The sequence below is a fragment of the Onychostoma macrolepis genome, chromosome 09 (genome assembly GCF_012432095.1).
Source record: "Onychostoma macrolepis isolate SWU-2019 chromosome 09, ASM1243209v1, whole genome shotgun sequence".
Classification (NCBI taxonomy): Eukaryota; Metazoa; Chordata; class Actinopteri; order Cypriniformes; family Cyprinidae; genus Onychostoma; species Onychostoma macrolepis.
In genome coordinates, this window is record NC_081163.1 from 22,249,381 (window position 1) to 22,268,168 (window position 18,788).

The following is an 18,788-nucleotide window of genomic DNA, read 5'->3' on the forward strand; positions in this document are numbered from 1 at the left end:
GCAAGTTAATTTCAATCTTTGTGTGCTAAAAAGGCACAAGTTCCTGTGAGATAACAATACACATTCTCCTTTTTTTGCCAAATAAACAAAAAGCATGTCATCAATGTCTTCTCTCTTGCTGTATCAAAATCTCACCTAGCTTTTACTCAGAGATGGTCCCAATAATGTGCTTAACGTCAAGTCAAATTCAGTGAGTGCATGATTACATTACAAAAATGTTAATACTGTATCCTAAATTGTGGATAATTAAGCTAATAAGCTATATATCATATGCTGAAGGAAATTTCTGGAGTGTTAAAGATTAAACAAAAAAATAACAACAAGAACCGTACAGAACCGAAAACCGTGACCCTAAAACCATGATACGAACCGAACTGTGGGTTTTGTGAACTGTGCCACCCCTATTATTTACAAAGCAGTCTTTTGTGGTAGAAGTGATGGTTCTACCATACTTGTAGCAAGGAGTAGAATTTACAGTTTTAGCTATATGGAGTTTACACAAGACTAGATAATGATCTGAGATATCATCACTTTGCTGCAAAATTTCAATATCATTAACATCAGTTCCATATGACAATATTAAAACTAGAGTATGATTTCGACAATGAGTAGGTCCTGACATGTGTTGTCTAACCCCAATAGAGTTCAGAATGTCTATGAATGCTGATCCTAATGCATCTTTTTCATTATCAACGTGGATATTAAAATCACCAACGATTAAGACTTTAACTCTGATAGAAAATCAGCAAATTCTTTAATAAAGTCAGTATGGTGCCCTGGTGGCCTGTATACAGTAGCCAGTAGAAACATCACAGGGGATTTATCATTAACACTTGTTTCTCTAGATAATGTTATATGAAGCACCATTACTTCAAAGGAGTTATACTTAAAGCCTGCCCTCTGAGAAATACTGAGAATATTGCTATAAATTGTAGCAACACCTCCCCCTTTGCCTTTTGGACGCGGTTCATTTTTATAACAGCAATCTTGGGGGGTAGACTCGTTTAAAATAATGTATTCATCTGGTTTTAGCCAGGTTTCTGTCAAACAGAGCACATCTAGGTTATGATCAGTGATCATATCATTTACAAAAAGAGCTTTCATAGAAAGGGACCTGATATTCATTAAGCCATGCTTTATATTTTTTTTCTCTGTATTATATACATTTTTTATTTGTTGAACGTCAATCAAATTGTTACTCTTAACCCATTAAATCCCAAATTTTTCCCAGACATGAAAATATCCGAATGATGTGTCATTAGTAACCCTTTGAAATAATCAATAATTATTTTTTGAAATTTTTTTTGGGAAAAGTGTGTGAAAAATTGTGTTTTATGTTCGGTCACAATAGTGACCGGAGGGATATGGAGAGTACTGAAATCACATATTTCTGCAGTCATCAAATTTTTTTATATATCTTAGCTCAGCTATTTTAAACTGTTTGATCACATTCTAGGGTTACTATTATGCATTTAAAAAAAAAAAAAAAAAAAAACTTATGCAACACTGATAGGAACACTGAGATAAAAAAACAAAAAAATTCAACCATCATCAAATTTTTAAATCAATGCTATGAGTATTACAACATTGTTATGGGGCTGATGAGACGTGAGACGTGCGGATCCATATGCAAGCTTTTATTGACAAGAGACGTGGTCATAAAAGGCAGGGTCGAACAATGGCAGACAGGTATATCATAGGCAATGCAAAGAGCAGTAAGCAATAGTCCAGGCAGGGGAAAACACAATCCGAAACAGGCAAGACGAGGCAAGACTAGGAAAACTAACAGGGCTCTGTAGGGCAGCGATAAATGCATACAATACTCGGCAGTGAGGGAAAGAAAGTCCAGGGTTTAAATAAGGCATGTAATAAGTGTGTGCGTAGGATCAGGTGTGCGTGTGATGTGTGCAATCAGTGCAATGAATGATGGGAAATGGAGTCCAGTGTGATGGGTGTTGTGATAGTCAATGTAGTGAGCGAGTGACCTCTGGTGGTGAGTGAACGGAAGTGCATGGACAGGATTCGTGACATAGCGCCCCATAGTTCAGTGTCGGCCTCCTTAGCCGTGACATGACAGGGCAAAAGTTCAGTGTCGGCCTCCTTAGCCATGAAAGGACAGGGCAAAAGTTCGTAGACAGCCTTCATGGCCGTGACAGGGCAGGACAAGGATTCATAGGCTGATACCACTGACACCACTGGAGGTTCTGCAGCAGATGCTGCCACCTGTCAGGAAACAGGGAGAGCTCAGCCACGGCTCCTCCAACCGCTACATGACAGACTGTAAGTGTATTGTTGCGCGCCACCACCTCGCAGGGAGCTGAAGCAAGCACCACTACCTCAGGAGGTTCCGCAGCCTCAGCCACCATCTCTGGAGAGGTCATAGTGGACGTGGCTACCTCGAGCAGTTCTGTGATTGTGTATGCAGCCCAAACGCAACAAAGTGATCCCCAACATGGGAAGCGCTGCAGACAGGGGACTCTGTTCAGGGACAGAAAGGCTAGAGTGAGTGAGTTTGGGGATACCAGCTGTGCGAGCAGACACCAGCGGTCCATCCCTCACACTAGATACCAGACTAGGATTACGAGGAACTGACCTTGAATATCTGGACGGACAGCTGTGACGGGCTGTGACTCTGGACGGACAGCTGTGACGTGCTGTGACTCTGGACGGACAGCTGTGACGTGCTGTGACTCTGGACGGACAGCTGTGACGTGCTGTGACTCACGAAGATCAGCTGTGACTTGGCTTGATTCGTGGAGATCAATGGTGACTTGACTGGGTTCACGATGATCAACTGTGACTTTACTCAGCTCGTGAAGATCAGCTGTGACTGGACTGGACTCTGCTGTGACACAACGGGGCGCTGTTGTGTCCGCCATTTTGTGGGCGTGATCTAGTGCAGCCGTCATGTCACGAATGAGTGCAGCATCGCGTTCCTCTTTCGCGACACCCACAGTAAACAAAGAGCCAACAGACAGTAAAGCAAAGTCCATAAAATCACTTAAAGACAAACGGGGACCCTCATGAATTAGTCGCAATTTGAGCGGCTGGTTAATGCCCTCGCAAAAGAAGTCTATGAGTACACAGTCCGGTAGATCAGAAAAATAGGCTAGATCTAAATACTCTTGTATATAATCCTCGAGCGATCGCACTCCCTGCTCAAGGGTTAATAACAGTCTTGCAGTGTCCATACCTGGCCAATATACACATGAAAAGCCGCTGGATCCTTGTGTGGCCGAGTATTCTGTTACGGGGCTGACGAGACGTGAGACGTGCGGATCCATATGCAAGCTTTTATTGACAAGTGACGTGGTCATAACAGGCAGGGTCGAACAATGGCAGACAGGTATATCATAGGGAATGCAAAGAGTAATCTAAAACGGGCGTGGGTCAGACGACAGCAAACAGTATCCAAAGGGGCTAGACAAGCGAGGTAATCCAAAACGTAAGCAATAGTCCAGGCAGGGGAAAACACAATCCGAAACAGGCAAGACGAGACAAGACTAGGAAAACTAACAGGGCTCTGTAGGGCAGCGATAAATGCATACAATAGATTAGATTAGATTAGATTCAACTTTATTGTCATTACACAAGTACAGGTACAGGGCAACGAAATGCAGTTTAGGTCTAACCAGAAGTGCAATAGTAGCAAGTGCAGTATATACAATGGTTGAATAAGTGCAGGACAAGGATATGTACTGAGTATATGTATAAATATATATAGAAAGATGGTTATTAATATAAACAGAATTTACAGGTGAATATGTATAGTGAATAAATATACAGAAATTACAAGTGAATATGTATAGTGAATAAATATACAGAATTTACAGGTGAATATGTATAGTGAATAAATATACAGAATTTACAGGTGAATATGTATAGTGAATAAATATACAGATGGCTATTACTATAGGCAGAATTTACAGGTGATATGTACTATCAATATAATATATATACAGATGACTGTTACTATAAACAAGGTGTAAAAGTGCAGTGGAAGTGATTGCGTATTACAATTAGACATACGGTGCAAAATATTAATGTAAGCATTGATAATGTAACAACAGTCGGCAGTGCAAATGAGTATAGTCCAATTTAGGTATGGTAGTGCAAGATACAAAAGTAAACAGTTGTTACTGTGATAAATATTTACATTCAGTAGTGCAAATAAGGCAGATGTGAGGTAGGAGAGAAGAGTTAATAATATATGAGGAAGTGGATCAACGGGGGGTAGAGTTCAGTAAAGAGACAGCTCTGGGGAAGAAACTGTTCTTTAGTCTGCTGGTCCTGGTCCGGAGGCACCTGAAACGCCTGCCGGAGGGCAGGAGAGAAAACAGTCTGTGGGCTGGGTGAGAGGAGTCCTTAAGGATGCTGCGAGCTCGATGCAGACAGCGTTTCCTCTGGATGTGTTCGATGGCAGGTAGTGGAGTCCCTGTGATGCGCTGGGCAGTTTTCACCACCGCTGCAGTGCCTTGCGCTCCGCAACAGAGCAGCTCCCATACCATACTGTGACACAGTTGGTCAGGATGCTTTCTATTGCGCAGCGATAGAAGTTCACCAGGATAGCTGAGGAGAGCTGATTCTTCCTCAGTGTCCTCAGAAAGAAGAGGCGCTGGTGAGCCTTCTTGACCAGGCTGGAGGTGTTGGTTTTCCACAACATGTCCGCCGAGATGTGGATCCCCAGGAACTTGAAACTGGAGACACGCTCAACAGCCATTCCATTGATGTGGATGGTGTCGTGTGTGCCTCTTGACTCCTTCCTGAAGTCCACGATGAGCTCCTTCGTTTTGGTGGTGTTGAGGAGCAGGTTATTTTCAGTGCACCATGTGGCCAGGTGCTGGATCTCCTCCCTATAGGCAGTCTCATCGTTGTTACTGATGAGGCCAATCACCGTGGTGTCGTCTGCAAACTTGGCGATGGAATTAGATCCATACACAGGCTTGCAGTCGGAGGTGAAGAGGAGTAGAGAAACGGGCTTAGCACACAGCCCTGTGGTACACCAGTGTTAAGTGTGATGGATGTGGAGCAGGTGAATCCTGATCGAACATTCTGGGGTCTGTTGGTCAGGAAGTCCAAAATCCAGTTACACATTGAGGTATTGATGCCCAGGTCTCCAAGTTTGGCTATTAACTTGGTTGGGATGACAGTGTTGAATGCTGAGCTGAAGTCAACAAACAGCATACGTGCATAAGTGTTCTTATTGTCCAGGTGAGTGAGCACAGAGTGCAGTGCCATGGAAACTGCGTCCTCTGTGCTCCTATTGCTCTGATAGGCAAACTGGTGTGAGTCCAATGTGGATGGTAGAGAGTCTTTTAGGTGTTCCAGGACCAGCCGCTCAAAGCACTTCATGACGATGGGTGTGAGTGCTACAGGGCGGTAGTCATTAGGGCACCTCGGACTAGAGTGTTTTGGCACTGGCACAATGGAAGTGCATTTAAAGCATGTTGGTACGGCTGCTTGGGCAAGAGACAGGTTGAAAATGTCTGTAAAACCCCAGCGAGCTGCTCCGCACATGCCCTGAGAACACGACCAGGGATGTTGTCTGGTCCAGCAGCCTTGTGCGCGCTGATCCGGCTCAGTTCCTTGCAGACATCTGTGGAGGAGAGTATGATTGGTGGGTGGTCATCTGAGGATTGAGCTTGGTGGCAGTTTCTCTGTTGTCTCTTTCAAAGCGAGCATAAAAGTAATTTAGCTCGTTCAGGAAGTTGACATCAGTGGCTGCGGGGGTGGAGTGGGTGGGTTTGTAGTCACTGATGGCCTGAATGCCCTGCCACATGCGTCGAGGGTCAGAGTTGGAAAAGTGTCCCTCTATCTTTAGCTTGTAGCAGTGCTTGGCCTTTTGATGCCCCTCTTCAGGTTTGCTCTGGATGTGCTGTAGGCTTGTGCATCTCCTGATCTGAAGGCAGTGTTGCGTGACTTCAACAGGAGTCGCACTTCCTTGTTCATCCAAGGCTTCTGATTTGGATATGTGGTGATCTGTTTCTGGGTTGTAACACTGTCAATGGTGATATTGATATGATCCAATACAGAGGAGGTGTAAGAGTCAATGTCTGTGTGAGCGCCACTGGTGGCTTGAGAAGCAAACATACTCCAGTCTGTGTGTAGAAACCTTTCCTGGAGTGTGGAATCTGCCCCCGCAGGCCACACTTTGATGGTCTTCACTGATGGCTTCACACGGTTGATGAGGGGTGCATATTTGGGGGTGAGGAACAAAGAAAGGTGATCTGACTGTCCCAGGTGGGGGAGGGGTGTCGCAACGTAAGCTCCAGCCATGTTTGTGTAAACATGGTCTAAGGTTTTGTTTCCTCTGGTGTGACAGGAAACATGCTGGTGAAACTTGGGTAGCACTGACTTTAAGTTTGAGTGATTAAAGTCACCTGCAACAATAAAAGCCGCTTCGGGTGATCAGTCTGTTGTTTACTGATGGCTGCGTGAAGTTCTTTCATAGCAAGCTTGGCATCAGCATCCGGGGAATATAGGCTGCAGTTATAATGGTGGAAGTGAACTCCGGTAGATAAAGCGGTCTACATTTAACCATGAGAAACTCAAGGTTAGCTGAACAATGACTCCCAACAATAGCAGAGTTTGTGCACCAAGCTTTGTTAATGTAAATGCACAATCCACCACCTCTGGTCTTACCGAGCCATCTAATGTTCTATCCGCCCGGTGTGTGGCGTCCGCTAGCTCAATAGCGGTGTCCGGTATTCCGCTGTTTAACCAGGTTTCCGTGAAGATTAGGACGTTACAGTTCAAAAGTTTCTTGCTGTGTGTGATGCTGAGTCGAATCTCCTCCATTTTGTTCACTAGCGACCGTACATTGGCAAGGAAAATGCTGGGTAAAGAGAGCCGGTGTGGTGTTAGCCTTAGCTTAGCTCTTAGTCCTCCGCGCTTCCCCCGCCTTTGTTTACAATCTCGACGCCGCCTGCGAGCACTTCCGCCCGGCCGGGTAGGGTGCATAGCCTCGGGTGTCCTAGCGATCTCAGGAAGGAGTCGAAGATTGTCCATAAAAGTGTCGGAAATTCGCAAACCGATATCCAAAAGCTCACAACGGGTGTACGATGTAAAGGCACAACTGTTCTGCACGAACAGGCCCGAGATGAGTAAGAAAAATACAGCAAAATTGCAAAATCTGGAGAGACCCAGAGCCTCGCGATGTACTCGCGCCGCCATCTTGGGTGATCAATACTCGGCAGTGAGGGAAAGAAAGTCCAGGGTTTAAATAAGGCATGTAATCAATGTGCGCGTAGGATCAGGTGTGCGTGTGATTAGTGCAATCAGCCTTGTGTGCAATCAGTGCAATGAATGATGGGAAATGGAGTCCAGTGTGATGGGTGTTGTGATAGTCAATGTAGTCAGCGAGTGACCTCTGGTGGTGATTGAACGGAAGTGCATGGACAGGATTCGTGACAAACATCATTATTGTAACATTTTTCTAACATTTGTATTTTTAATTTAGTGCAATATTTTGTCATTGCAACATTTTATTGTCATTTTCACTAGCAACTGCCATTGGATTATATTGTAAAATAAAGTTCACTGTTATCCCACCAGTTACTATTGTGACCATCAACATGTTTACTCACTCTATGACCACACTCAACAAAACTGAATATATGAAAATGCATATATTAATACTAGACACCCGAAAGATAGTGTGTACCAAAAATCTTTGTCATATCTTTATGTTAACATACTTTACTAGCCTTTCGTTTTGGAGCTTTGATGCATCCATCATCTGCTCAAGGTGCAAACAGGAAATAAACTGCTCTGGTCATGTGACAATTTGCACTAATCATGTGAAACTGCACATATTTAATTGAGACCCTTTATTGTTTCCATATTTGCAGGAAGTGCACTAAAACATCAGTCGGTACGGTTTGTAGAGCTGTATAAATGAAAAACTTTTTTACGGTCACTATTGTGACCGGTGGGATTAAATGGGTTAAATTGGTTTGGACATTTTTTGTATTTTCTAGTTCGGGGAACTTCTGTGACGTGAAGCGGCTAGCAGACGGTCGGTTTAGCCAGTCTGTCTGCTTCCTGACCTGGGCCCCAGTTAGTCAAGTACGAACTCTAAGACTATGTGCCATATTTCTAGAGAGAAGAGCGGCACCACCCCAGGAGGGATGAAGACCATCTCTTTTCTACAGGTCTGGGCCTGGTTGCATGAAAGTCCTTAAGTAATTTGACTTAGGGTTATCCCTGAGGGGAAAACATTCCCTGAGGTAAGGGATATCTTTAAGAGCATTGCAACAAACGTCTTAACTGTCACCCTCACCTAAATGTTTATACTAAGCATTTCACGGTAGTTCCAGGCAACATACGGCAATGGGCGCAGCGGTTGCAATAGTTACTACATCTCACAATAAACATAGATACTGTATGTATATCTATGACAATAAACAGAACATAAAATACAAACCTAACCAACTAAAACACGAACAATAAACAAGCACTGCCCGTTTCTGCGCTGTTTTGTGTACAGTCGTTACCGAGGAAACCGCTTTGTTTCTAAAGTGAAAGCGCCTCCTGCTGACCAATGACGGAAATTTCACCAAATGTGAAAATTAACCCATGTTTTGATGCTGCAAACATGCAGAGTTGTAAATGTGAACAGGTGGATTGACAAGAAGATAGTGCATTATAAAAATCTTTTTAGGCATACATTACATTTATATTGTTATTTAATTAATGTAGGCTAATAATTGATTAATAATAATTGTTTAAATTAATATAATAATTGGTAAAACTCATCCATTTTCTTTAAAAAAATGATATAAAACGTTTTGTTTTATGAAAACCTGCAAGGCATGCTTTTTACAGTCATTTTACAGTTTAATATGTTACCATAGTCATTTCCCTACTACACTCTTATGATATTTTATTTGTGCAGGTCTTAAAAAATGTCTTAAGTCTTACATTTGAGCTTACAAATCTTAAAAATACTGAGATTAAGATGAATTAAGGGAGCTGTTTTAGTCCCTTAAATTTATCAAGGTGAAATAGTTTCTAAGGACTTTGTAGCAACCCTTAAGGGAACACTTAGATAATTACTTAATGACAGCCTTAAGTTTCCTTTAAGTTGACCCTTAGGATTTTTCTTGCAACCCAAGTTTCACTAAGGGTTCCCTTAACCTTATAACTAAGGGATTTCTTATCTTAAGGTTTTCATGCAACCGGGCCCTGGTATGCCCCAAAAACTCGTCCAATTGTCTATAAAACCTATTTTATTTTGCAGGCACCACTTAGACATCCAGCCATTGAGTGACGACAGTCTTTTATGAATCTCATCATCCCGGTAAGCAGGGAGGGGACCAGAACATATTATAGTGTCTGGCATCGTATTTGGAATTTCACACACCTCTTTAACATTATTTTTAGTGATCTCCGACTGGTGAAGAAGTCGAACATCATTAGCGCCGACGTGAATAACAATCTGAATTTACGTTTAGCATTAGCCAGCACTTTTAAATTTGCCAAGATGTCAGGCGCTCTGGCTCCCGGTAAACAATGAACTATGGTGGCTGGTGTTTCTATTTTTACGTTCCATACAATAGAATCGCCAATAACTAGAGCACTTTCATCAGGTTTCTCAGTGGGTGCGTGCGTCACTGAGTGGGGAGAACCTGTTTGATGTTTTGATCAGAACGGAAGAGCGGTGTTTTGACCCACAACTAGGCTGCCTCACAGTCACCCAGTTGCCCTGCTGCACCGGCTAACGTGCTAATTGCGGTTTTAAAAAATGAACGAGTTACTTAGATTAGTTTGATAGATAATACCAGAAATATGGTGGGAATTAAGTTATATATTATCACTTTAAACAACAGAGAGTGAAAGTAAGATAGAGATTCAATAGAAAAGTGAAGCTACACATCGCAAACCTCTCAACAGCATGACAGACAGAAGACAAAATAACCTGTTCACATGCAGATCGTGTGTGTGTGTGTGTGTGTGTGTGTGTGTGTGTGTGGGGTTTACAAAGAAATTTTGAAAATACAAAAGATTAACACATTATAACTGAACTGAATTATACACATATGTAAATCACATTTCATATACATTTATAAAAAAAAAAGATTAAAAATAAGAAAGATGCACAAAAATGGACTACATCGTTGTAAATGAGAAACTGTGATGAGTCGTGCAGCAATAATGTGACGATAACAGAAAAAATTCCAAGCAAAATTATCATATTTATTCAAGCATTTAACATTTGTAAGTTAATTAAAATGTCAGTAATGAATGGCACAAATTTTAGATATCATGAAGAAGGTCCTCTGTCCCAAACGTGTACTGTAGGCTAGTGGTTATACAGTATACAACTCCCCATCAGTAGTTCTATACTGCCACCTGTTGGCGCAGTTGTGTAACTTAGAGAACAACTCTTGAAAAATAAGTCGTGATAACAAGAAAATAACTTATGTCAAGATCACGAGAAAATTAAGTCGTGATCACGAGAAAACAAGAAGGGAAAAAAAATCATGCGTGGCTGCTTAGAACTTTTTTTTAGAAGAGTTTAACGATAGCAAACTTTAGCAATTTTTTTGCAAACATTTCTTTGAATAACATGACTGAAAATATGAAGAGTTTGGTTCCAAAACGCGATAAACGCCATTTAAAAAAAAAACTGAGTTAGCACCAAAATCAATATTGTATCTGGTCGGTATTGAAAAGTCCATTTTTAAATTTTACGCAAAATGCGATATCCGTTGTGTTATTCTGTCATGTTTTCTCCTTTTTTTTCCAAACCGTGACAAACGCCAGTTTCCCTTCTCTGTGGAACACATATATCCACTCAACCAATCACAGTGCACCATTCCACGCACTGTAGACAGTAATGGCAGCGCTTTGAATACACCCGGCATCCGAGTTTTCCTCATCCACTTTGTGATCAACAAACAGACAAAAAGCGCTGCACGATAAATCGCATGTGATTGTCATGCGCATCTCGTCAGTAAAGCTATTTTTGTGAGCAAATTTTTTAGCAAATTTCCATCACATGCTTTCAGATGGAGCGGCATTTAATACACAGAGCTGTAGTTCACTGACAAGCTACGCAATATTGCATCCATAATCTCAGATGAATCGCATTCGATTATGAATGCTATATTGTGTAGCTTGTCAGTGTAAGTGTTTTTATTAATTCCATTAATGGTTTTGTTAATACAGTGTATAGCTGTATTAGTATAGCATACTAGTATAGCACTAGTCAATTAAATTAATGTAACATGGCAAAGATGAATGCACTTTTGTAAGCTGAATGTAAGGGAAATTTCATTTTGGAATTTCTGTGGTCTAATGTGATGTTTATGATGAAAATGTATTTTATTGTTGTAATTGATTTATAGAATTAACAAGATGACCCGTTGAATTCATTTTGGGAGCGATGACTGGTTGAATGCAGGCTATTTTTAGTCCAGTGCCCTGCATATAAGATTAGTATTGACCAAGTTCAGAGGCTGTCATATGTGGATCAACTTGCTTTGTTTCAATATGAAAAATAACATTTTGAAAAGAAAAAAAAAAAAAAACGTGTCATGGATTTATTGCATTTTGGGGGAAAAAATAATCTCTTTTTATAATAAAACTTTGAAAATCAAAATCTGGATTTGAATTTTTAATGTCATTATAACCTAAAGATGGTATGTGAAAGTTTGAAACAGAAAATAGTGGTTTTCATCTTGCCACTTTCTTGGTAAAGAAAACACATTTTTACTCAAATTAATCAAAATGGATTCATTGCGTTTTGGAACCAAAGGAATGTAACATAAAACTTTTTTTTTAATTAATTAAAATCGTTATTCATGAGTTCGCTTGCCCATTCAGCCCTGCCAGATAATGGTAAACAAACTTGGCTTGCTGTCCGCGAAGGAGGCTCGAACCCGAGTCTCGGCTCGAGCTCTGAGTAAGAGAACCCACCAACAAAAAAAAAAACATTTTTAGTGAATTTTTGGCCTTCTGGAAAGTATGTTCATTTACTATACATGTACTCAATACTTGGTAGGTGCTCATTTTGCTTTAATTGCTGCCTCAATTCAGTGTGGCATGGAGGCGATCAGTTTGTGGCACTGCTGAGGTGGTATGGAAGCCCAGGTTTCTTTGACAGTGGCCTTCAGCTCATTTTTTGGTCTCTTGTTTCTCATTTTCCTTTTGACAATACCCCATTGATTCTCTATGGGGTTCAGGTCTGGTGAGTTTGCTGGCCAGTCAAGCACACCAACACCATGGTCATTTAACCAACTTTTGGTGCTTTTGGCAGTGTGGGCAGGTGCCAAATCCTGCTGGAAAATTAAATCAGCATCTTTAAAAAGCTGGTCAGCAGAAGGAAGCATGAAGTGCTAAAAAAATTCTTGGTAAACGGGTGCAGTGACTTTGGTTTTCAAAAAAACACAATGGACCAATACCAGCAGATGATATTGCACCCCAAATCATCACAGACTGGAAACTTAACACTGGACTTCAAGCAACTTGGGCTATGAGCTTCTCCACCCTTCCTTCAGACTCTAGGACCTTGGTTTACAAATGAAATACAAAACTTGCTCTCATCTGAAAGGAGGACTTTGGACCACTGGGCAACAGTCCAGTTCTTCTTCTCCCAGGTAAGACGCCTCTGACGTTGTCTGTGGTTCAGGAGTGGCTTAACAAGAGGAATACGACAACTGTAGCCAAATTCCTTGACACATCTGTGTGTCAATTCTTGAATCGATTTTGCTTGACAATCCTCATAAGGCTACGGTTCTCTCGGTTGGTTGTGCATCTTTTTCTTCCACACGTTTTCCTTCCACTCAACTTTCTGCTAACGTGCTTGGATACAGCGCTCTGTGAACAGCCAGCTTCTTTGGCAATGAATGTTTGTGGCTTACCCTCCTTGTGAAGGGTGTCAATGATTGTCTTCTGGACAACTGTCAGATCAGCAGTCTTCCCCATGATTCTGTAGCCTAGTGAACCAAACTGAGAGACCATTTTGAAGGCTCAGGAAACCTTTGCAGGTGTTTTGAGTTGATCAGCTGATTGGCATGTCACCATATTCTAATTTGTTGAGTGAATTGGTGGGGGTTTTTTGGTGAGCCAAAATCATCACAATTAAAAGAACCAAAGACTTAAACTACTTCAGTCTGTGTGCATTGAATTTATTTAATACACAAGTTTCACAATTTGAGTTGAATTACTGAAGTAAATGAACTTTTCCATGACATTCTAATTTATTGAGATGCACCTGTATGCGGTCATAGCAGTGATTGACAGGACTGGATGATTAGGCTCCTCCCGAACCTGCGTTTGGGAACTTCATCTAATGCGCAAATATGTACATTTATTCTTATTTGCTCAGGCAGCCATGTTGCCGCTGTAGCCGCATGGCTGTATGCTGAGATAATTCTCATACCCCTTCGTTTGAAGGGTGGTCCTGAAAAATCTTTGTGTGAAGTGCTATCTGGCCCTTCCTCCTACTCCTACCCCTCCAACTAGAAGAGAATCAAGACACCCATACCCCTTCACTTGAATGCGCAAAACAGTGTAGGAATGAGAGGTAGAAATGGGATTGGGCCTATTTTTCCAGTCATGTATTTTGTCATTGAGGGTTTTATTTATTTATTTTTTTAAATGCAGAGTAAAAAACTGTTTTACTTTTACCTAATTAACCAAATTTTTAACACCTGTACTTTTACTTATAATCAAGTATTATTTCAGCAATGTAACAGTACTTGCACTTGAGTACAAATTCTCAGCACTCTTTCCACCACTACTCATTATAGCCTTCATAGAATGAATCACTTTGTTGTATTCCTCGTTTGTAAGCTGGTTTGGATAAAAGCTTCTATTAAATGATTAAACATAAATGTAAATACCGTATTGTCCCGAATATAAGACGACCCTGATTATAAGATGACCCCCCTTTTTCCAGATGTACCTGTTGGAAAAAGGCTTTTTGAAAACCAAATCTTGTTTGTTTTTTTTTTCTCTCTCTCTTTGTAAAACACATTTATTCTTAAATTATTTTCATATTGCATATTTTTCCAATTCTAATTTTTGTTTTGAAAGTATGGTAAATACTGGTAAAATGTACCAACAATGACATTGGAAAATTTTGATATACCATTGAAATAACAGGTAGCCCATCTGAATTATATAACAATTAGGCTATCCAACTCATAGTAGCCTACCAAAATGTTATTATCAGTAGACGTGAAATCTTATTGTAGTCTTCAAATCTGGGTACTGTCTTATGTTTTAAAATCACTTACAGAGGAAGTTTGGTCCCATCAGGCTAACATGACAGTCACGATCATGCTGCTGTAAGCTTTTCTTTTTCATTTGTTTTCATTCGCGATCTTTACAACACACATTACATTACATATTTCATGGCACACTCGTTTTATGCGTTTTTGGCGCCACCTATTGTTTTGGGTGCATTATTGACATGTCAAAGTCTAGACCCTGAATATAAGACGAACGCGTTTTTTCAGATGTATTTCCAAGGAAAAAACATTGTCTTATATTCGGGTCAATACGGTAAATGTCATTAGAACAACAGACCTGTAGTTCAAAGGACGTTTTCATGACTTTAAATGGAATCATTCACAGAACATCCCAAAAGCTTGGAAGATCTCCACCTACAGTTCTTCCGTCCTCTGTCCATCAAACTGCAGCGGGGAAATGGGAGCTCTGCAGAGACGGGGCCGCAGTGGTGGGTGGTGGAAGAGTGTTTTCCTGGGCCTCTAGTCAGCAGATGCCAGAGTATTGAGATGGTGGTGTTCAATGATAAAGTCAGCCCTTCCAGTGTGGGCTTCCTGGCTGGATATGGGTGAGTTTCATTCATTTTTACAATACCTGAAACATGTCTGGTTAGTAAATATTAAAGGAGTAGTTCACCCAACTGAACTGCGGTCAGATGTGATGTTGTCAGGCCACATGTCAGTAAAAACAAATGTTTCCGTCCTATCAGCTGTTATACTGTCCTCATAGTGCATGCTCTTCAACTGCATGCACAAATATGGCGGCTCACGCTACAGCCTGTATCATTTCATATTAAAGGGCAAATTAAATTGAGCATGAGTGTCAGATCCGCGTCACATTCAGCAGCGGCAACTCTTAAAGTAACCTAATAACCTAGCTGCTGTGATGTCTGTTAATCAAAAAAAAAAAAAAAAGAAAGAGAGGAAAATCAATAACTTTTGTAGCTTTAAGGATTCATCTATATTTAATTTAGAATTTAGTGTTTGATAACTTTATTCAATTTCTGTATATTTCTTTGCTAAAGAGCACAGGAAAATATGCCATTTATTATAATTGGTTTAGGTGAAGATTGTTTTAAGTTCACTTAAATTAGAAATTTTTAAGTCTAATAAATGTTAAAATTGACAGATCTCAGTTATACTGTAATGTCGAATGGCTATAGTCAGTGGCTAAATATTAGGGAAAAATAACAGTTTTCTAGGGACCTCTATTGGTATCACTAATACTCGCCTTCAGTCATAAGAAGATGCCATTAAACAAATATATACTGTCTTTATGTTGTTTCTACATTCATTTGAAGATTTAATGTTAATTATTGCAATATAAAAGTATATTTAAAAACTTTAATGTTAGGTGGGTTAATCATGATTAATTTCAGAAAAAGTGTGATTAATTAGTTTTTATTTATTTATTTATTTTATCAAATGACAGCGCTATGATGATTTTAAATATGAAATCTCTCCTTTTTTTGTTTTCTCTATTGACATTGCAGCATTGTGGGTCTGTACATGTCTGTGGTGCTGGTCATTGGGAAGTTTGTGCGGGAGTTCTTCACAGGCATATCTCGATCCATCATGTATGAGGAGCTGCCATGCGTGGACCGTGTACTAAAACTGTGCAATGATATCTTTATTGTGCGAGAGACGGGGGAGATGGAGATGGAGGAGCAACTGTTTGAGAAGCTCATCTTTCTGTACCGCTCACCCGAGACCATGATCAAAATGACCCACAAAAAGAATGAGTAACTGCATGACATTTCTGTCACAAATATCAACCTCTCCACATCTCAGAAAGACATAAGTGTCTGCTATGACACCAACCAGAAAGTCATTTTATACACTGTAATGTACTACTAATTAATATTTTGGGGATATATTTGCATCCATCCATGATGGTTTTTTTGAAGCTCAAAACTTATTGAACATCATAAACTGAAAGAGCATCAACAAAATCATGTACTGTACATGAATGTACAAGTTTGGATGGAATTATTTAAGCTTAAATGGCTTCAGTAGTGGAATATTGTATCAGTAATCATGCAGTGCACAAGTATTTAATATTTATGTATTTCAGTTCTTCTCAATTAGAATATGTAGGAATGTTATTCTTTCATTTCAGTCGGTATGCATATAATAAACCATGGCATGTGTAAAACAACTTGTATTACATTTATCTTATTGCTTAGCCTTAGTGTTCAATTATCACTTTGTCCGCTATCGTAAGAAAAGCATCTTTGATCTAGAGAAATAACTGCATTGTTACTGGAATCCAGTCCAGAGGTAAATCACCCATCTACATGTAAAAATACACTGTAAAACTTTTCAGTGTAAATTTGCAGTACTTAACTGACAGCAGCTTCACACACAATACACTGTTTGTTTGTTTGTTTATTTATTTCACTGAATTTAGAATTACAGTCTGTGTATTAGAAATTGTCCTTTGGATTAATCTGGTAAAATACAGACTAGTGATGCACGGATGGCGGTTGTATCCACGGGTCGGGTGGATCATGTAATAAAAAAATACATTCTAATTAATTGCGGGTGGGTCGCGGGTGGATGAGATAAGTCATTAGTGATGCAAATATTCTCTAAAATATGAATGAGTTTTAAATTCATTTTTTCATCAGGCAGACAGACACGCCGATTTCATTTTTGTATGTGTTCGCCTGTTCGGGAAGTTGCAGTGACAGATACAGTGGCATTCCAGATAAAGTTTGAATGGAGTAAAGCATGTGTTTATGCTATTAAGAAAGTGTAGACTATAATCTGGCCAAAGAAGAACTTTTGTTTTTTAATTAAATTTAAAAGCAACCTATTATCATTGTATTAGCCTGTTACGGCTCCGACGACATTTTGTTCCGTATGTATGTAATGGTAAAGTGATTGATTATATTTCATTTTTTATAAAGTTAATTTATAAAAACGTTTGGAGCACTTTTTGTTCGTTAAATGTACGTTTTTTTTTTTTTTTTTTTTTTTTTTAAGTAACGACCAAGTGGCCAGCGGCAGACAGTGAGCTGATCATAGCCTATGTTTGATCAATTTAGCCTTCTCAAATCATCACGACTTGCCTAAAATAAAATCTATAGATATAAACAGTTCAAGCATATCACAATGTTAGTTTAAATGTTTGAACTATATAAATGTGTGCTAGATGCATATCTAATCGTTTGTGTGAAGAGTAGAAGCTGAAGCGCACTTTGCAGGACATGGAGGCGCCAGAGCGGTCACTTGCATTTTTTCTTGATAGTGGAAACAACTTAAAATACACTGTAATTTTTGTTCATAAAAGGTAAGAGTAATACATCATTCGGAACTGTAAAGGGTCTACTTTTATTTGTGCATTCACAATATCAACAAAACGATAATAAATAAATAGGAAAACAGAGGATGCGCTTGCCGTCTTGTCTTGAATAGGAGCGCTTCACAATGATGAACCGAAACTCAACGAATTGAGTCACAAATATGATAAATATATCTATAGAAAGCTTTAAATTACTACTTTAAAACGAAATAATTCAAATCGAAAACAAAAACTCTTTCATTATGTAATCCGTAAAGATGCATTTCTTTCTAAAGGCACGTCCAATGAGGAGATGGCAAGTCATTTTTCATCACCATCTAAAATATAAAAATAAGGAAATGCCTAAAACAGGCCCGATTATATTTTTTCAGATTTTTATGTTGCTCTGCTCTGAATTCCTTAAAAATTAAAGGATTTTCTGCAACCAATTTTGTCTGATTATGAATTATTTATTAGCCTATTTTTTAATCCATGCAGCAAATGCTTTAAAAACAGCTTTTAAAATTACTTTATTGCATTCCAGATGATTTTAAAGAACTTTTAACTATAAATTTTAAGGGTAGCTTGAATGTAAAACATTGTCATGAATTCGTTGTATTCCCATACACGGGCCTAATTTACTGCTGAAATGTTTGCGGGGAAAATCTCAGGTCAGCATGAGAGCTCATGGTACGCACAGTGCGTACAGCCGTACACCTGCAGGCGCCACTGTCTATGGGTATAAACACAAGCATTGACTTGACTAGAGCGACCGTGATCGGCTCCGGTGGCCGCGTCGGAGCCGTAATACGTGGTGCGCAGATCAGCTCTCACATCACTGAATCTGCTGTTAAAAATGAACCATCCATTCATCATATCATCATGCAAAAATAAGAATTAGTCTAATTAGAATCATTGTAAAGTGACGATCGGGTGCGGGTCGGGTCGGTTATTTATATCAGAGAAAAATATAGGTGCGGGTGGGTGGCGGGCGGATAATTTATTTGAAGCAGCGGATTCGGGTGACGTTTGAGCTCATCCGCGCATCTCTAATACAGACACATTTGCCTATAGTACAGTTAATTTTACAATACCTTACCTACTTTACAGAATGTTTACGCACAAAATGTATTTCTTCATTTCATTTGCAGAAACTGACTGCCTTAAACATTTATGTTTATAAACTTATATTTATAATGTCAACATATTAGTACCATGAACTTTTTACATTTAAGTCTACTAAAAAAAGAAAATCTCTGAAAATG

General features: G+C 39.7%; 1 protein-coding gene across 1 annotated transcript in view; it reads left to right on the top strand.

Moving 5' to 3' along the window:
* The window catches only part of si:dkey-11f4.7 (piezo-type mechanosensitive ion channel component 2), a 718,195-nt gene extending 702,212 nt beyond the window's left edge, over positions 1 to 15,983 (top strand). Inside the window, 2 exon segments of the mRNA XM_058786444.1 lie at positions 14,608 to 14,806; positions 15,731 to 15,983. Coding sequence (XP_058642427.1) covers positions 14,608 to 14,806; positions 15,731 to 15,983 — 452 coding nt within the window.
* Positions 15,984 to 18,788: the final 2,805 nt, after the last annotated feature.